The 17513-nt window shown below is 38.8% G+C and overlaps 1 protein-coding gene across 2 annotated transcripts in view; it reads right to left on the bottom strand.

The window, feature by feature from the left end:
* Positions 1-591: 591 nt before the first annotated feature.
* NAT10 (N-acetyltransferase 10) overlaps positions 592-17513 on the bottom strand; it is a 33930-nt gene continuing 17008 nt past the window's right edge. For both annotated transcript variants that reach the window (XM_063289605.1, XM_063289607.1), the window contains exons 11-29: positions 16680-16778; positions 16034-16170; positions 14881-15005; positions 13748-13898; positions 12830-12926; positions 11511-11627; positions 10903-11004; positions 10713-10787; positions 8561-8677; positions 8268-8401; positions 7547-7595; positions 6152-6248; positions 5615-5725; positions 4632-4804; positions 2820-2939; positions 2454-2552; positions 1795-1868; positions 1004-1087; positions 592-695 (exon numbers count right to left, since the gene is read on the bottom strand). In XM_063289605.1, coding sequence (XP_063145675.1) covers positions 605-695; positions 1004-1087; positions 1795-1868; positions 2454-2552; positions 2820-2939; positions 4632-4804; positions 5615-5725; positions 6152-6248; positions 7547-7595; positions 8268-8401; positions 8561-8677; positions 10713-10787; positions 10903-11004; positions 11511-11627; positions 12830-12926; positions 13748-13898; positions 14881-15005; positions 16034-16170; positions 16680-16778 — 2052 coding nt within the window. In that variant the 3' untranslated portion in view covers positions 592-604. The remainder of the gene's footprint in view (positions 696-1003; positions 1088-1794; positions 1869-2453; positions 2553-2819; positions 2940-4631; positions 4805-5614; positions 5726-6151; positions 6249-7546; positions 7596-8267; positions 8402-8560; positions 8678-10712; positions 10788-10902; positions 11005-11510; positions 11628-12829; positions 12927-13747; positions 13899-14880; positions 15006-16033; positions 16171-16679; positions 16779-17513) is intronic.

The following is a 17513-nucleotide window of genomic DNA, read 5'->3' as shown; positions in this document are numbered from 1 at the left end:
TTATGATGTAAAAGGGTTGACTCCGGGCATTAAAAAAGTGGGGAAAAACTCTCAGACCAGTAACTTTATCATCAATAAGCCATAATGAATGACAGGCATCTAAACTAGTTTCAGCAATTTAAAATCCAATGGAATGCTTTTTAATCTCACTGCATCTTAAAATACCTCTCTGACCTAAAAAAACCCAAAAACCCTTCGCACTGAGCCCCAGCCTCCCTTCAAATCTTCAGCAAGAACAAGAAGCGAAGATGTTCATAGGCGCACAGGCATACACACAAACACAAAGAAACCACCAGATTTTGTAGGGTAAAATAATAAAGTCACAATTCCTGGTAATAATCCAGTTTGCTGTTCTGCAGTCTCTTTTAATGGAAGGCAAATGCTGAGCTGGCAGCAATAAAAATATCTTCCAAATGGTGTTGCTCCAAGGCTGCCTTTATATTAAGCAACAACAGTAAAAAAAAAAAAATCCTTGTGGCTTTTCTGCTTCCAAGGTAAGGCTTCCTCATAGCTTCAACTCATTTGCTTGGAAAAAGACATTAGGATCTCACAAAACAGAAAGTCCAAGTCTGTACGCTGAGGGTTCCCCCCCCCTTCTTTTTAATCATTTCTTCAACTTCAGCCTTGGGTTTGTTTTCTTAAATTTCTTCTCCTGTCTTGGTCCTACGGTGACTTCTGATTTTCTCTTCTTGTCACTGAGGCAGAATATAACACACAGGTCAAAAGGTAAACACACAGAGCCCTGGGGCCAAAGCGTCCCTGAAGCTAACTTCAAAAAACTGGTAAAGATGGGAGCTTAGTGTCCAAGATTCCCAACCTAAAAAAGCCAGAAGGAGCCTGTGCCAAGAGCTTCTCTCTGCTGGTGAGGAAGCCTCTGCATCTCTTCCAACAGCCAAGATCTGGCCAACAGTAAGATTGTTTTCCTAATTCCTTACTTTCTTACAACTGGAAAGAGATCCTAGTTGGGTGAAAGCCCCTGAGATGCGCGTGCCCCAACACTAACCTCTTCAGGCTGACCACAGATGCATTCTGTCCTGCTTTACTCAGCACCTCGTTCCATTCTTCATCATCCCCCCGGATTACGTATCTAAGTGAAAAGCAACAGCACTTGAACACAAGGTAACCTGGTCGGAAAATAGTAATTTCTGCCATAGCAACAAGTCCGAATTCTGTGCAAGCATCCTATCCAGCATACAAAAGCAGGATCTGACCAACTCCGTTGAGAAGTGAGATTCCTAGATGCAAAACTGCACCTGCACTTTAAAAGAGCATGGTTTATTTAGACTTGGTTGAAATGTTTATGTCGGTAAAAATGAAATGTTTATGTCAGTAAAAATGAATTCAGCCCACCAATCCTATACCAGTCCCCAAAATTAGGGAGAGGCAGTCATACCCAACACGTTATCATTATTAAAGGAAGGAGGGGCAGAAGTCAGGCATAAAAAGGAAAAGGAAAGAATGCTCGAATCTGATCTGGCCAAACCCCAAACACTTCAGAGAGATTCTGTGGCTCACTGAAGCCAAGAAATACCGTTCAAAGCAAACCAAACTGAATTTTGACCTTCCTGAAGCCTCAGGAGAGGTTTGGTGCTTTGGAAGGCTACATTTTGTCTTTCTCTTTACCGATACAGAAAATATCAGGGAGGGATTCCATGTTTTACCATGGAACAATTTACTGGGCGAATTCTAATGCCAATGCTTTGGCCCAATAGCTTAAATCATTTAACTTTCCTAGAGATTATATGTTTATTTGTTACAGGGGCAGGGGTGGGAGAAAAAAACAAAAGATTTTACTGTGAAAGGTCCAGGTCTTTCAGCTTGCCAATATCATTCTTATGTTTCTCCTGAAATTCTTTAGCTGCTTCCTCCTGCATCAGAAAATCCATGTTATAAATAACAGGCATTGTATATGGTTATTTAAAATAATGCATATAGTACAGCTCTCAAACCAAGGACAAAAGCTAATTTATTATCTATGTTAACTCTAAAGGTCCCGCTGTTAACTCTAAAGTGCCCGTTGTTTCTTAATGTATCTCACATGAGACAGCACACCTATAAATTCTAGGTGGGAAGTAGACTTCCCAGAAAGATTGGCCCTTCAACCTATTATGATATCACGCATTCTAGACATCTGGTCAGCTAAAAATGTATAAATACTACAGGAATCATTCAACCTATTGAAATGCTTCCGCTGAAGATAATATAAACATTTCCATGTAGGCAAAACAATGGTCCAGCATCTGTCTTCAGGAGTGACCTGTCAGACACTTCTGAGTGCTCATAAGCTGTACTTGAGGGCACCAGTTTTATTTGCTCAACCTAGTATTCATAGGTGAACTGTATTTGCATACGGTGATTCCATTCTACGTCACGCACATAGCCAAAAGTCATGAGGGGCGGGAACTGTCAACACCAAGCACCAGCAACTGAAAAGCTTATATAAAGATAATTACCAAATCTTCATTTAAAGATTTCAGGGTTGGTTCCATTACAACTTCTTTCATTACTGCCATTTGCTCCGCAACAGCCTTCTCCTGGATACTGTTGAACAACTAAGGAACAAACAAGGGTGGAACTGATCACCTTCCTCCCCAAGAATATTTCCATGAAGACACTGCCACCCCCAAAACATCATCCCTGTTTATTTCCTAATTTACCTCCAGAGAATTTCTAAGAACCACTACTGGTATAGAAAGCATACTACATACTACAAACATACTGATGGCATTTCTCTACAAAGAATCTGTAACAGAATACTAAAGTATTATGTTTTGGCATATGATTAATCCTGTTAAATGCAGCCCCCAAGTGGCATTTACCTGAACAACTTTGCGGATGGTCCTATTGAAGAGGCCCATTAGCTGGCTACTAGGTAGTCCTATCTCTTTCTCCAACTGGTCCAAAGATTTGTGCTGGAGACCAATTCCAAGAAGAAGAGCCTGACAAAAGAAAAGGTTCCTTTGCTTTCATGCAGCAGAATGACAGGTTTGATCTTGGGCAAATATGATATTATATCAATGTCTCATCTAGCCATTTTCTGTATTAGCAAAACTTAAAGCTTGGTAAGCATAACTCAGAAGGCCAATTGCAAAGGACCACGACATATGAACTGCATACACAGCAAGTACACGTCACAAAATCACCACAGATCTTGTTAACCTTCTTTTTAATTATGTAGTGTGAACATTTCTCTGCACCACACAACCTATAGCTCATGTTCTCTTCTCCACATCTCTGTTCCCATAAATCCTATTTAATGTCTCCCCAGCTCAGGTCAGTTCTTCCTTTTCTTCCTGCTCTGTTTGAGCCTCAAAGTTCATCTACTTGTCCTTCTACTTCAAACCCCAGATAAGCTATGCATCAAACCAAAGTGGCAGTTCCAGTACTTGATGGTAGCTAACAACTACAGTATCTACATTCAACTTCTATAGCAAAAGGTTCCTACCATTTCCTTCACAATTAGAGATTTTACCACTCCACGAGACCACAAATAAGATGCCCCCACCTCATGGTAGAGTTGAAGCCCCAGCAAGGAGTGCTATCCAAGGCCCTGAGTAGGGGGCAATGTGGTGAAGGGCAAACACCTGCCTTCTTAAGAGCAAGCATCATCAGCAAGGGACTGAGTATTTTCAGACTCAGTACCTGTTGATCTTAAAGGCTGCACTGATGAGGGAAGAAGTGGAAGTGACAGGTGGGGGGGGGCTGTATTCTGGTGGTGGAGAGAAAGCTAAGGGCAAAAGAAACTGCTGCTGGACTTCTCTACTGAAGATTGTAAAACTCTTCCCACCCCTCACTGAGGCCTGGCCTTCAACCAGTTCACTTTCTAGTCACAGAACTGAGCCATTAATGGCAGGTGGAATGAAAGGTAGCTAGTTACTGTGAAGGAGAAAGGCTGCCTATACTTCCTCAGCTGATGTTGGCAAACCAACCTGGTTCCTTGGGAAGAGAGAGAGTAAAGGGACATAAACTGCTACTGCTTAGACGTCTCATCTTAGTTTATTTGACTTAATAGTTTGATTGACTTAAGCTTCAAAAGAGTTTGATTTTGTTTTTAAACCTGTGTCCCCAAAGACTTGAAGGTAAGGAGTGAATAAATTTAATCAAACTCCCTTCTCCTTTGGTGTGTCCACTGTTTGCTTTTTTGGCTCCAGCAACTGCTAGTCAGTTCCCCAACTCTCTGCCTAAAGGGGTCACTATCCATAATAATTTACTGTGCAAGTGAGTTGATCAATAGTTAAGCTCAGAGATTTAACTACATGGTTCAGAGACTGGACCTAAATAAAATTTGGAAGCATTTATGATTCCAAAAATATCTAGATGTGCCTACGGTTCCAAAACTAAGCAGACTTCACCTTTGGAAGTTTCTGATTATGAAACCATCAAAAACCTATCACCGAATTCCAGAGAATATCAAATAAATGTGTAATAAAGATTTGAGGCTTATTGAAACATGCAACATTTTAGAACATTTAAATCATGGGCAATATAATAGAAATATGAATAATTAATTGATTAATTGATTTAAAAAGATGCTGGTGAAAGAAACAAAGTATCAGTTGAAGGGCCACTGGCTGGTCATCAAATGATGTGGATTCAATTATTACAACAGTAGTTAGATAAATAGTACCTACAGATTGTGTAGCAGAAAGAGTCATATCTCCAAACTGGTTGAGAAAATACATCCTAGAAATACTTGGGATCATGTCCATGATCAAGTGATAGTCCACCATGTTTCTTGAGTACATCTCCAGTCTCTTCAGGTCATAAGGGATGAAGACAGCTTCTAGCTCATTACGGCTGAGAGCTGAGCAAATTGTCAGTGAAATGAGGAAAAAGAAAAAGGTCACTTGCAAAGTTATGGTTATATGATATGCAAGTCACTTGCAAAAAGAGGATCTGAAGCCATTTCTCATCAGTAGCTCATATTATGTACACCAATTTTATCCAATCTGCAGCTCTCTACATGTGTTGATCCTTGACTCTCATAATCCCCAGCCAGCCTGCCTCCATCCATTGGGTAGAATTTTAGGCATTTGCACCCATTCTCAGGGCACTGTGGATTATTGTGCCGACTAGAAATTATGGGAGCTAAAGTCAAACACACCCAAAGAACGTTCACTTGGAGAAGGCTAATCTATGTAAACTTTTTATCACTGAGTTGATTTCGGGAGGGGGAACTGAAGATAATGCATCATTCATGCCTCTAAGGAGTAGAAAACCACTAATGGTTACTTCTAATTTGAAACAGATTCCAAAGAGATATTTATTATATAAGAAAATAACCTAAAAGCTAGTGGGTTGTGCCTAAGGAGCATGAATTATTTTGAAAAATATTTGCATGCATCCAAACAGTCAAAATCAATTATTACTAAAGTGTATTACCAAGTTTCATCTATTTTAAAAGAGAAGAATATAAGAGTATAATTAAAACTGAAGAGGAAAGAAAGGGAAAGTGGAACTGAATGAAAGAAAAACAGAGTGGGCCCTAAATGTTTGGCCTGCTAGAAACAGAATAAAGTTCTATGAAAATTGTTTTATTCAATGTCCACCTTTTTCCTGGATTTTGTTTAAGTTGTTTTATAAAATACCCTGCCAGGAGCTTGCATATACTTACAGGATTGTGATTGTTGCTTGACATTCCTGTTTTGCAATATGTTCAAAGCTAATGATGGGGAGAAAGTGCTGAACTGGTAAGACAAGAGAGACAAAAATCTCCTCCTGAAATCTGTAAGGCAAACAAGGGGCTATCATGTAACATGGTGTTTCTCAACCATAGCCATTTTAAGATGTGTGGACTTTGATTCCCAGAATTCTGGCTGGGGAATTCTGGGAGTTGAAGTCCACACATTTTAAAATGGCCAAGGTTGAGAAACACTGATGTAACAAATAGCTTGCAACTTCTGTTCATTCAGCAACTGTGAAAGCTGGGATTGTCAAAGTTGGTCAACAGCTTTCCCCATTAAACTGAAATAATAATGTGATTCTTCAGACAAAGTTACAAAATATACCAAGCTGATGGAAACTTTATTCATTAAACTGACTTTGGAGCCACCATTCCAAAGGAGCAGCACTGAGATGGTACCATTATTTCAAGGTTTCCCAAGCCTGTAATGGCTGATTCAACCAGTCACAAAATGTCTTAATTAGCCACCTTTCCAAAAAGCAGTGAGCCAGCTCTCCTCTGTGTTCTCTTCTTCTTCATTCAGCATCTTCAGCATAATGCATGAGTGTTCCCCAGTCAGATCATTCTAGAGACAAAGCCATTGGTCGTTATTAGCGCACTATGTTTTCAACAAATAGCAACCATTTGTTTAAATAGTTATCTAAAATATCTTTTTTTTTCTCAGCAGAAATAGTCAGCAGGGGCAAGCAGGAATGAGAGAACATCTCATCGTCATGAGAATTGAGTCATTACTGGTCTAAATTAACCAAACATTTTTCCTGAACTAAATTAAGAGCCCACTTTCTATCACTGAATATAAGGGTTGGAAGAGATCTTGGAAATCATCCCATCCAACCCCATATCCAGTGCAGGAATCTACTATAGTGTCTGTGACAGATGACCATCCAGCCTCTGTCTTATATCCCCACCACCACTTCAAGCCCTAAGTAAATAAATGAATCACTGCTTCTGCAGCAGATTTGCCCATAAAGCAGAAGAGAGACTTCTCTTCTGGCTATATCTCACCAGTCAATAAGTGGGTGGGTGGAAAAGAGTGGAGAGTTCTTTGGCTCAGATTTTTGGGACTAAAGAATTACAAATAGCAAAAGAAAGAACAATCTTATCAAATAACTACAAAGCTCTTCTATTTATTTTCTTAAAATACTGTTGGATGATATTTCAAGACAATAAAACCCCTCCTAATCTGGTTTATAAAACCTTCAGAGCAGGCTTCCTGTAGCTACGTAAGACTTTAAATCAGTACAAATGTTACTGCTACTACAGAGATTTATTTATTTGTTTGTTTGTTTATTTTCTATCCTGCCTTTATTATTTTTATAAATAACTCAAGGCAGGGAACATACCTATTACTCCTTACTCCTCCTCTTTTCCCCACAACCACCACCCTGTGAGGAGTGTTGGGCTGAGAGAGAGAGTGACTGGCCCAAGGTCACCCAGCCGGCTTTCATGCCTAAGGCGGGACTAGAATTCATGGTCTCTGGGTTTCTAGCCCTGTTGCCTTAACTACTAGACCAAATTAGTATATAATAAGTGTAAATAATGCTTAATAATAACTATACTCTGAGAATCTGAACTATGAAATCAACATGCAGGAGGGCACTGGAACATCTTGAAGATGATGGATCTACACAAGCAGTAATCCTACTACTCAAGTGTCTGATTATATTTGGAAGTGACAAAACATGTGCATGATTGTTCCTCTCATTTCCTCTTATTCCACCCTTCTTGTAAAGAAAAGCTACTCTGCCATTTTCTGAACAAGAAAAATCAACTTATTTGTCAGTGGGACTTCCCCCAGCCCAGAAATCATAGAACTTATCATAGAAGTCCTGTTGAGGTCTTGGACTATAAAACAAGACTTACTGGAGTCTGCCTCAAATAGACTGGCACAAATCCACCCCGCTTCCAAAATCTAGTAAGAGAGAGAAGCAATAAAAATTAATCTATAAACAAGAGAAAGCTTAGTCCCTTATTTTATCAATTTAAATACTGCATGCTATATCAGAAATATATCCTCAAGCAATATGTTAAAATATAAAACAATTGTGGGACATCTCTATCCTGCTTTGAAAACTGAACATTTTCAATTACAAGTTTTCACAGATAACTGAGACTCCAAAATACTGTCTTTCTCAAGCAAGCCTTGCAGGAACATATTTTCCTTCTCTTGTACTTGAATCTTGCTTAGTGTATAGCAATGCAACATTTTGCATGAGGTTCTAGGTAATGGCTACTTCCCAAAGTAGAAGTGCCACCACCTTTGGATATGGGAAAGCTACTTATCACTGAAATGGATGAGAAAATATTTAAAATATTTGCCCTCTGAAGTAGATTGTTTTGATCTGAAAAATTGAGTGAAATAGAATGCAACAGAAAATTGATGCAGTACCATGTTTGCAACAGAATTTGCAGAGCAGAACAGAAAATGCATGCATTCCATAGAATCCATAAGTAGCAAGTGTCCCAAGGAAGGGCACTGAACAGTCCCTCAGTTGGATCCATTACTAAGATCCCTGTCTGGCAAAACACACTGATACAACAATAATTAAAATAAGCTTTTCCTATTGTAATGCAAAATGCTTACTTGAGAAGCCTTGGTGTCAAGCCATAAGACACCCCAAGGTAGTCCAGATTCTCAGCTTGTCTCTCACTCAGCTTGAGAAGCAGAGGTGGCAAATCCTTCCGAGGCATCACAGCTTCTTCTAATAAGCTGACAGCCTGAAAGCAATAGAGAACAGCTTAACAGGAGAGGAAGAGGGGCCAAATAATAGCTTAAATTTTGCTTATTCACTGAACAGCTGCTCAGACAGTCATTAAAGAACTCTGATGAAGCTCTGTGCAAACCTGATACCACCACCCATATAGAAAACGTCATACCTCGCTGCTCACAGTAGCAATTTCTCTTGGCTTCTGAATAACCTTTTCTTCCAAACAAGGAAATTTGCCTTCAAAATACATCTGGAGCAAACGCAAAGCTCGGCTACCATAACCCATCTACCAAAACCAGGAAAGATTTAGAAGAAAGCATATTAGAAAAGACTCTTAAAAGACTCTTACGCCTTCCCATTTTATTTTATCAGTTATTACATGGGTAGTGACTGTCGTGGTCTTATTGAAAAGGCTCTCATGAGCATGCATGGTTGTAGAAAGTAAGGAAGATGGCCTTGATGGAGATAGGTAAAAACTGTTGCCAAGGCAACAGGGGCTAAAGCTTTCTTTTAAGCCCAGAACGTCCAGATAATTTCAGAAGCAGCTCAGATGGACACTTCCCTAATTGACTGAAGGAAGAGGAGGCACAGCACAGACTTGCAAACTGAAGGACCAACGTAGGGACAAATTGTTGTGAAGAAAATCTATGTGGTCACAAGAGTTGATACCAACTTGACTGCACATAATCAATTAATCAAAATCCTTAATGTATTTATTTATTTATTCAGATTTTGTTACCGTCCATCTCTTCCAAAAGAGGAAGTTTCCTTTTCCTTCTTAAAATAAGAGCTTTTCAGTAATTGCAGTTATAAATAACTTAATAATTCTGAGTTTCTCCACTGCCAGTTGAGATCTTAACCTCTACACCATACTAGCTCTTTTTTTTTAACAAAAGAAACGGTTCAGTTTTAAATTGTTAAATCATATTAAAAAAAGAGAGAGAAAAGAAAGCCCCCAAAATACACATCTTACAGACTAAACAGAACTAGTCTTCCACTTCAAGTTATACAATTAAATTGTTAATATTTAAGTCAGTTTATCTAGGGGAATCATGGAAAATAAATCTGTAAACTAGTATAGTCCAAATGTCTAAGTAGTTCCCTACAAGGAATTCGCAGAAGTAACTGTTTCTTCAAACAGATAAAAGGTAAGTTCTTCAGACTAATTGCACAACTGATGGTGAATGGATGTCTTCCAACCTTGTAATATCACCTTTTTTACAACTTTAAAAGTATGCAATATCCTTTCAGTTGTCTTCCTATCAGCCTTCAAACCACTAGTGTATAATTCAAAAGAACATAAGAATCTTCAAAATTAATATGTGAAGTAATTTCTGTCCAAAAAGAAATATATCAAGACACTGAGAGAAACAATGTTATATTTTGAGCTCCCTATCTGCAACAGCATCCTCCTAAAAAGATACATACAGATATACAGTAGAAGCAAACTAATCATTTTGTCTGAATTAACTTTAATTTTAAATATATGTCTGGAATAGTAAAGAGGGAGGGAGATGATGGGTTTGTTAGTATCTGTTGAAAAGAAGGTCAGAAGCCATTTACTTTAGTTTTTTTAGTTATCTCTTGTTTTTCTGGTTTTGCTTTTTTTCTTTCCACTTTATTCTGTTTTATTTTTTTTATTTTTTAGATTTGTCTTTTACTTATGAAAAATCTTCAATTAAAAATGTAATTTTAAATCTCTGAATAATGTTGAGAAAAGCAAATAATTTTGTATGAATTAATTGTAAATCTAAAGTTATAAATAATGTCATGTAAATGCCAAATGAACTTCCTTTGATGTTAAGGTACCCCAAATTCTTATCCCCCACCTTCCTATATTCTTGAACATATAATATACCCTATTCTAAGACTGATTTATAAATAGCTACTCTAAGATTATTATTTTGTAGATAGCAAATTACATCTTCTAATTAACGGAGAATTTAGGGCTGAAGCACTTAGGCTGCTGGCCCAGACCTAACATCCAAAGGTACGTTAACTGAAGATACAGTATAAACAGAGTGGTAAATCATGCTCAAACTGGAGAAAATAAGAAAAGAAATGGACATTAACTGAATGGTATTCAGCATGTAAAAAGAAAAGAAAAACAAATCAATTAAGATTTAAGTATGAAATCCATTACCTGCTCTGAGACCATTTTAACAAATCTTGCAAATCAGTTGCTTCAAAATCTGTTTTAATTTTACATCCTATTAGCTACATTATATCTAGTTTGCACTTATTCTAATCAAGGTATTATTTGATTTACTGTTACTGAGATGGCAAAAACAGCATTTTGGTGAAATCTAAAATAAAGTTACCGCTTGGTAATCAGGGTGGACTGCAATGCGAACAATTCTTGCACCAGAGAGGCTCCCAAAATCAGGATCTTGGAACTATCAATAAAAATGGGAGAAAATAAAAAAAAAGAAATGGATGTTAATGGGATAGTATTCAGTATGTAAAAAGAGAAAAACAAATCATTTAAGATTTAAGTACAAAATCCATTACCTGCTCTGAGATATTCCATGGAATGAGATCTCCTGAGGCTTTCTTCCCTCTAGACAGGCTGTTCATAATAGACTGTCGTGAGATCTCGCCCTCCAAACATACCTGCCAGAATAAAGGAGAGATAAGATTCAGTTCTTCAGTGGTAGATAGACTATATAACATTTTTTTTTACAAATATTGTATATCAGGTATAGCTTACTTAAAATATTAACAGTGTATGCCTAGAAAGTCTGGGTTATTTGAAACTCCTGTTCCATTCCATTCACCTAAAACAGTAATGTAAATGGGGTAGAACTGCTGGAAACAAGAATTTTGTTCCTGACACATGTTTTACAATAGTAAAAGTATTAATGAAAGTCTACATTAATTGAGAAATCAGTGATACATAAGCTTTGTTTTTACTAACTCCCAAACACTGCAGCTAAAACAGAGACTCCCAATTCTTTGTTCACAGATGGATAACATGAGAAATTTCCTCCCTGGAACCAATGAGGAAAAGATACAAATTCCCTAGTAAAAGATGCAGAGCCCTTACCAATTTCTCTCTTTCTGCTTTTTCCTGTCTGATCAAATTCATTACTCTGGTTACTTGAAAACTTCCTCCTTACCTGAACAACAGCAAGCACTTCTGGCAAGGAATTCTGAGTAGGTGGGACTGGTGGCAAAAGGCAGAAGAGATGATGGGCTGGAGCATCTGAAAGCATCTGGAGGTCATTAGGAGAATTCTGGAAGGTGGTAACCACATTAGAGAATTAGATCTCAGTAATATCAGCACACTTGGTGAGTTCAGGCTATCAGTTATTTTTAGAAATGATACTTTATATTTAAATATTTATTCAAAGTCCCATGTCTTTGCAACACCCTGTATTAGATAGTCTCAATTCATTCCCATACGCTGGAAGCTGACAAAATTATCCTGGGTCAGAATGCTGTACGTTTCTGTATGACCCAATGTGGCCTCCAGGACTGAATTTAACATTATCTTTAGTATGCATCCTTCATTCAAATCTCAGCAAGTTTTATTTCTTTAGAATCACATAATAGATGAGTTCAAGGGAACTTATTGGTTATAGTTATCTATCCCAACCCTGTGCTCTCCTTGACAGGTCCATCCAGTCCATTTGAAAACCTCCAACAAGGGGAGCCCAACACTGGATAACAGGTTTTCTCTGTACATTGAAACCTCAATTTTATGGAACCCATCTAGTGGACTTTGGATGCAACAGCCCAAAACTCAACGCAGACATCCCCACAAAACAATAGACAAGTCCACTGCATCCAAAGTAATCCAGACAAGGCACTTAAATTTACATTAATTTTTTAAAAGATTTTATCCTGCCTTTATTGTTTTTATAAATAACTCAAGGAGGGGAACATAACAGAAACCTCCTTCTCCCAAATCATCTGTTAAAATGAGGTTCTGCTATATTTTAAACCCTGTTAAGGCAATTTTAAATGTATACCAAACAAGTGCACATTACTTAGCCTAGTTCTGGACTATGCTCCTTGGGCTGCTCATCTATAAATAAAGAAACCAATGGATATTCTCAAAATCATCTGTATAAGATATTTCTGATTATGCACTCAATTCAATTATTTAAATAATAGATGAGAACATTGCCTAAGGGAGAAGGGGAAAGGGATGAATCGATGCCCTGTAAGGCCAGGTTACTAGTAGACCTCTTGCTCCATTTGAATCCAGTAAGAGAGCCAGTTTGGTGCAGTGGTTAAGGCATCAGTCTAGAAACCAGGAAACAGTGATTTCAGTCCCGCCTTAGGCATGAAGCCAGTGCCAGGAAAACTGCAGGGACTTGTTCAGGCAGTCACCAGGAGTTGAGGAGGACGAGGAGGAGGAGGAATGGAGTGACCCCGCCATTTCTCTGTTAAATCCATGGTGAAAATTAGAAACCAACACAATATCACCAACCTTGTAGTGAGAAGCCACATACAGGGCCATTAATCTCTGAAGAAAAGTTTCTGATGCTCTATGATAACAGAACAGAGTGTCTCTGTTCACATAGTATCTGAGTGTCATCCATGAGTTAAGTGACAACTTCCTGATTTGTCTTTGAAGGCTAGAAGGAAGCAAGCCAAAATTTTCTCTGATCCTGAAAGACTGCCATTGTCCAAACACATTTACTAAAGTCCAACACACTTCATAAGCACTGAAAAGCAGAGGAAGCAAGCAGCTTTCCTCAACAATGAGGTATAGGTTTAAGCCTGTGTAAATTTTAAATTCTGTGCAAATTTTAAATTCTGTAAATGTTGGTAGAAAGGTAGTAGATACTATGAGGTTTGTTGCAAAAGAATGAATATCAAACAAAGCTAAAATGGCTCGGATAAGAGTGTGCCTACTTCATTGCACGGAAGTGAGAGGTGGGTATGTCAGGAGAAACGTAAATGTTGACTGCAATGGCAATGAGACACCTAAGGAGTGTCTGCGATAAAACAAGAGGAAGAGTCAGGAATGAATGGGTGTTGAACAAATATGGGCTGAATACAAAAGTGAGTGACCAGTACAAAAAAAGACACATCCTTAAAAAGAGATGAGAAGTTTAAAGAACAAAATTAACATATAAATCAGCATATGGATGTGGTGGAACCAAGAATGGTTTGCAAGGACAAAAAGATATCAAGAGGTATAGTGAATGGTGTTGGCATAAACTAGCTTTAGCTACAATTCCTTTTCTTTTTCTTATTTCATGCCATTCATTTCTTTGGCTTACTACTTCTTGCTCCCTTTCTGCCCTTTGCATAATGCTTTTCCTGAAAAGAGAACAGTGTGATGGGTACATAGGTATGACTGTAACAGCTGCACATGGCCTGAGAATTGGCACAAGGATACAAATCACAGGTTTCAGGCAATGGGCAACCAGATATTATTCTTGTGATGTTGAGACAGTCCAAGCATAGCAAGTCATTCAGCCACTTTTCAACAGGATCTCCTGGAGCATATCTAATGGATTCTTGAAGGGAAACTTCATGCAATGTACGGGCTGGGGAGAGATGATATACAAAAGGTCACATAAAAAAGATCTAAAAATCTGTTTTGTCAGGAAAGAAAAAAAAAGGTGATTAAAAAAACAAGACCTGTAGCTGGCTGTACCCAGAATTATTCCTAGCCTTAAGCGGCATATTATAACTTCTCATACTTTAACCCAATGACTGGGCACGTATATTGTGTTCAGTCCGTTTTTTTAGAGATAATTTTATTTATTTATTTATTGAACTTCTTGACTGCCCTACTTGTATAAAACAACTCTGGGTGGTTTACAAGTAATAAAAATAACATATCACTAAAAAATACAATATACATATAATTATATATATAACTATAATATAAAATACCAATACAAATATAAAATATAAATACAAGATGGCAAATCAGGATCTTACCATTGACACCATCATGGTGCCAACCACCTCCCTGCATGGCTATCCCCCCTCCCACCCCAAGCAAGGTGGCATAACCAGGTTTTAACCCCCTTCCTGAAGGCCAAGAGAGCGGGGGCCTGTCTTACCTCTGGGGGTAACTTATTCCAAAGGGTGGGCACTAATGACTGGGTTGATACAACATGCTAAGCCATAAACCCCACAGGTTACAAACCACAATGCCTGGATATGCACAATCTGGCAAGCCAAAATCAAAGAAAGCCTAACCCATCTATATCACATCAGTAATGTGTGCAGCCTTTCCTCAATAGCTGATGGAGTTGCGGAAACAAGAGACCCATCATCTATCAAAGAACAAACAAACCCATCAGAGAAAGCAGATCCACCACCTAGGTGTAAAAACCTATCAAAGTACAATTGCCTTGAAGGCTATCCTCAGATCAAAGTCTGATCACGGAAGCGTGACGTTTTTCTGCAATTCTCTGCAGTGGCTTTCTTCTGCGTATTCTTTAAAAATGTATAAGCTCAATTGAGCAACACATCCATGGCGTTATATATCTGGAGGTTTTAGTCTCAGAAAAATACCTGAGGAGAGTTTAGCTGTAGTTGTTGTTTTGTTCTCTGCAGTTACACTGGCTTGGGCCTGTGCACTCTCCTGTCGTAACTGCTGGATCAGTTTCAATGACAAGGATCGGCCGGTGCCTTCATATCTATTCAAAACAACAGACAGAATGGTCAGATGGAAAGAGACAAAAGAATGAGCAGAGCAGCTGTTTTTTAACTTACAATACAAGCAGATTAATCCAACTTCTGTCCTAAAAATGTAATATTTCTGGAAATGTTGAAGTCATTGGGAAAAAATGCCAGGTTTGTCATTGTTCTCTTTGTTTTTAAGGGTGAGAAAGAAAAGAAATTCTTGGAAATATTGGAGTGCATGCAACGTTTCAGTCAAATCTCAATTTATTTTACAACATAGAAAAGAATAAAATGCATCATTCATAACTTTGCATAATTGTATTACTCCCGCTCCAAAGAGAATGGTGGCCCTTGAAGGAATTTAGTAATAGAAGATAAGACATAGCTTGGGATACAATAATAAATTAACCAATTAAGAAACTCCAGAAGGACCTCTGAATACCCTGGTCCCAAAGCCAACTGATCAATTCTTTGCTTTGTTTTCTTCTGTTGCAGGCCACCTCTCAAACATCTAATATTTTACCTCCTGCTGTACAATTGCCAGTTCTGAAATAAATCAGTGTTGAAACAGCACTTCTAAACCCTTCTTTTAACTGAAATATTTAGTAACTTTTTCTTAACACTAAACCTGCCAACTACTTACATAACGGTGGGTGGAGGGGGGAATATATTAGAAGAAATGCTAGGGGATAATGTGAAAATAACCCTGCTAATTAGATACAGTAATTACTTACCACTAATGGGCAGGGAATTCATGAATGTTTATCGTTTGTTGACTGCATTATCAAATGGCAACTGCATGTGTGTGAGTGAGCCGTAACAGACTGCCATCAGAGACAGATGTTTATATCACTGTATATTAATTCCAGCATGAGATATTTAGAGGAAAAAGTTCACAAACTTAGTAGATGAAAGACAGTATATTCATTTGAGATTCAAAAACAACAACCACCCCAATTGTTAAGTTCATTCTTCATAATCTTCAGGAACCTGGACAGTGGATCAGCAACCTCTGTACACGTCCTTGGCTGGTAAAGCTCACCCATTGATTGTAGAAGCCATGAAGACCAGATAAGGACCCAACAGGTTTTTCACCAAAGGAAGGGGAATGGCAGCAGCTTCATCGATCACCACAAGTTCAGCCTGCCCCAATTTCACAGCATCTGCGGGGTGGATATACTTGGGGAAAAAGGGGGAATGGAAAGGATGAGGGACAGCAAATCCTAAACTGCCATTCTGAGTTCAGCAGCAGAAAAAAATAAACCCCTTTAGAGCCCCTACACCAGTGTTTCTCAACCTTGGCAGCTTTCAGATGTGTGGACTCCAAGTCCCAGAATTCCCCAGCCAGCCTAAATATTTATCATTTTGCTTGGTTCCCTTTATCTGGAAATAATAATAAACTACTCTTACAAATCAAATGGACTAGCTAAGAATACTACACAGCCCATGTTCACATGTAGCAGACAACCAGATTTAAAATAAATGAACGGAAGCATTACTTTTCATTCAGGCTGATGAACCCTCGTTTATAAAGTAGTTTCCAATCCTGGCCTGTTCAGAAGCCCTTCAATATTGCTGGAAACTGCTGAAGTGCTGAATTCTGGCTAGTTCACTCATTCAACCAAAGGAGCGAAGTTACAGGAAAAAGTCCAAAAGCCCAGTTCTCTAGGCAGAACACTGGGACATACCTGGATCGTCTGTCGATGTTCTCGGAACACATTGACTCTGACAACGGCTTTGCTGAATTCAGGGTTGAGGGACTGAATAATCTCATAATCCAGATGTTCCTGAAAACAAATGTAATGGGCAATATGAGAAGTGAATTAAATATTATCCATCCCAATAATAATTGAATTATTACTATTATTATCCAAGCTTTTTCATATAGAACCTGTCATGACCCCATTGCAAGGCACAAAGAGCCTCACAACGTGGATCATGATCATTAAGAAAAAGAGGAAGGAGATAATTAAATCAGCACTTAAACCAAGCACCCAAAACACCCACACCCATGGAATCATATGCAGCTGAAAAGAAGGACCTCAAATAAGCAGCGATAAGCCGCACCTGGTGCCCTGGAGGACACACCTGAACCAAGAGGACAAGGACAGCCACCGGGAAAACGCCCACACAGCCATCAAGAAACCATCAAGGGGAATTGGGGACAATGAAGGGTGGAGGAGCACGGGACCCCGCAAGAGGGTATAAACAGGGCGCCTCACCACCGCACCCCCGTTCCTGTTTTTCTCTGTCAGTACCGTTTCAATAAACCGGAAATCCTTAATCCCTATTAAGTGAGTCTGTGTCTTATTCGGAGCGAAGCTGACCCTGACAGAACCCATGGGGGAAAAATACTCCTATACTCCTGCCTCCTATTTTCCCCACAACAACCCAGTGAGGTGGGTTGGGCTGAGAGAGAGTAACTGGCCCAAAGTCACCCAGCCGTCTTTCATCCCGAAGGGAGGCCTAGAACTCACACCCCCCAGGTTTCTAGGCCAGCACCTTTGCCACGACACCAAACT

Source organism: Candoia aspera, chromosome 1 (assembly GCF_035149785.1).
Source record: "Candoia aspera isolate rCanAsp1 chromosome 1, rCanAsp1.hap2, whole genome shotgun sequence".
Lineage (NCBI taxonomy): Eukaryota > Metazoa > Chordata > Lepidosauria > Squamata > Boidae > Candoia > Candoia aspera.
The sequence above is the reverse complement of the archived record's forward strand: the minus strand, read 5'-3'. Positions and strand labels throughout refer to the sequence as shown.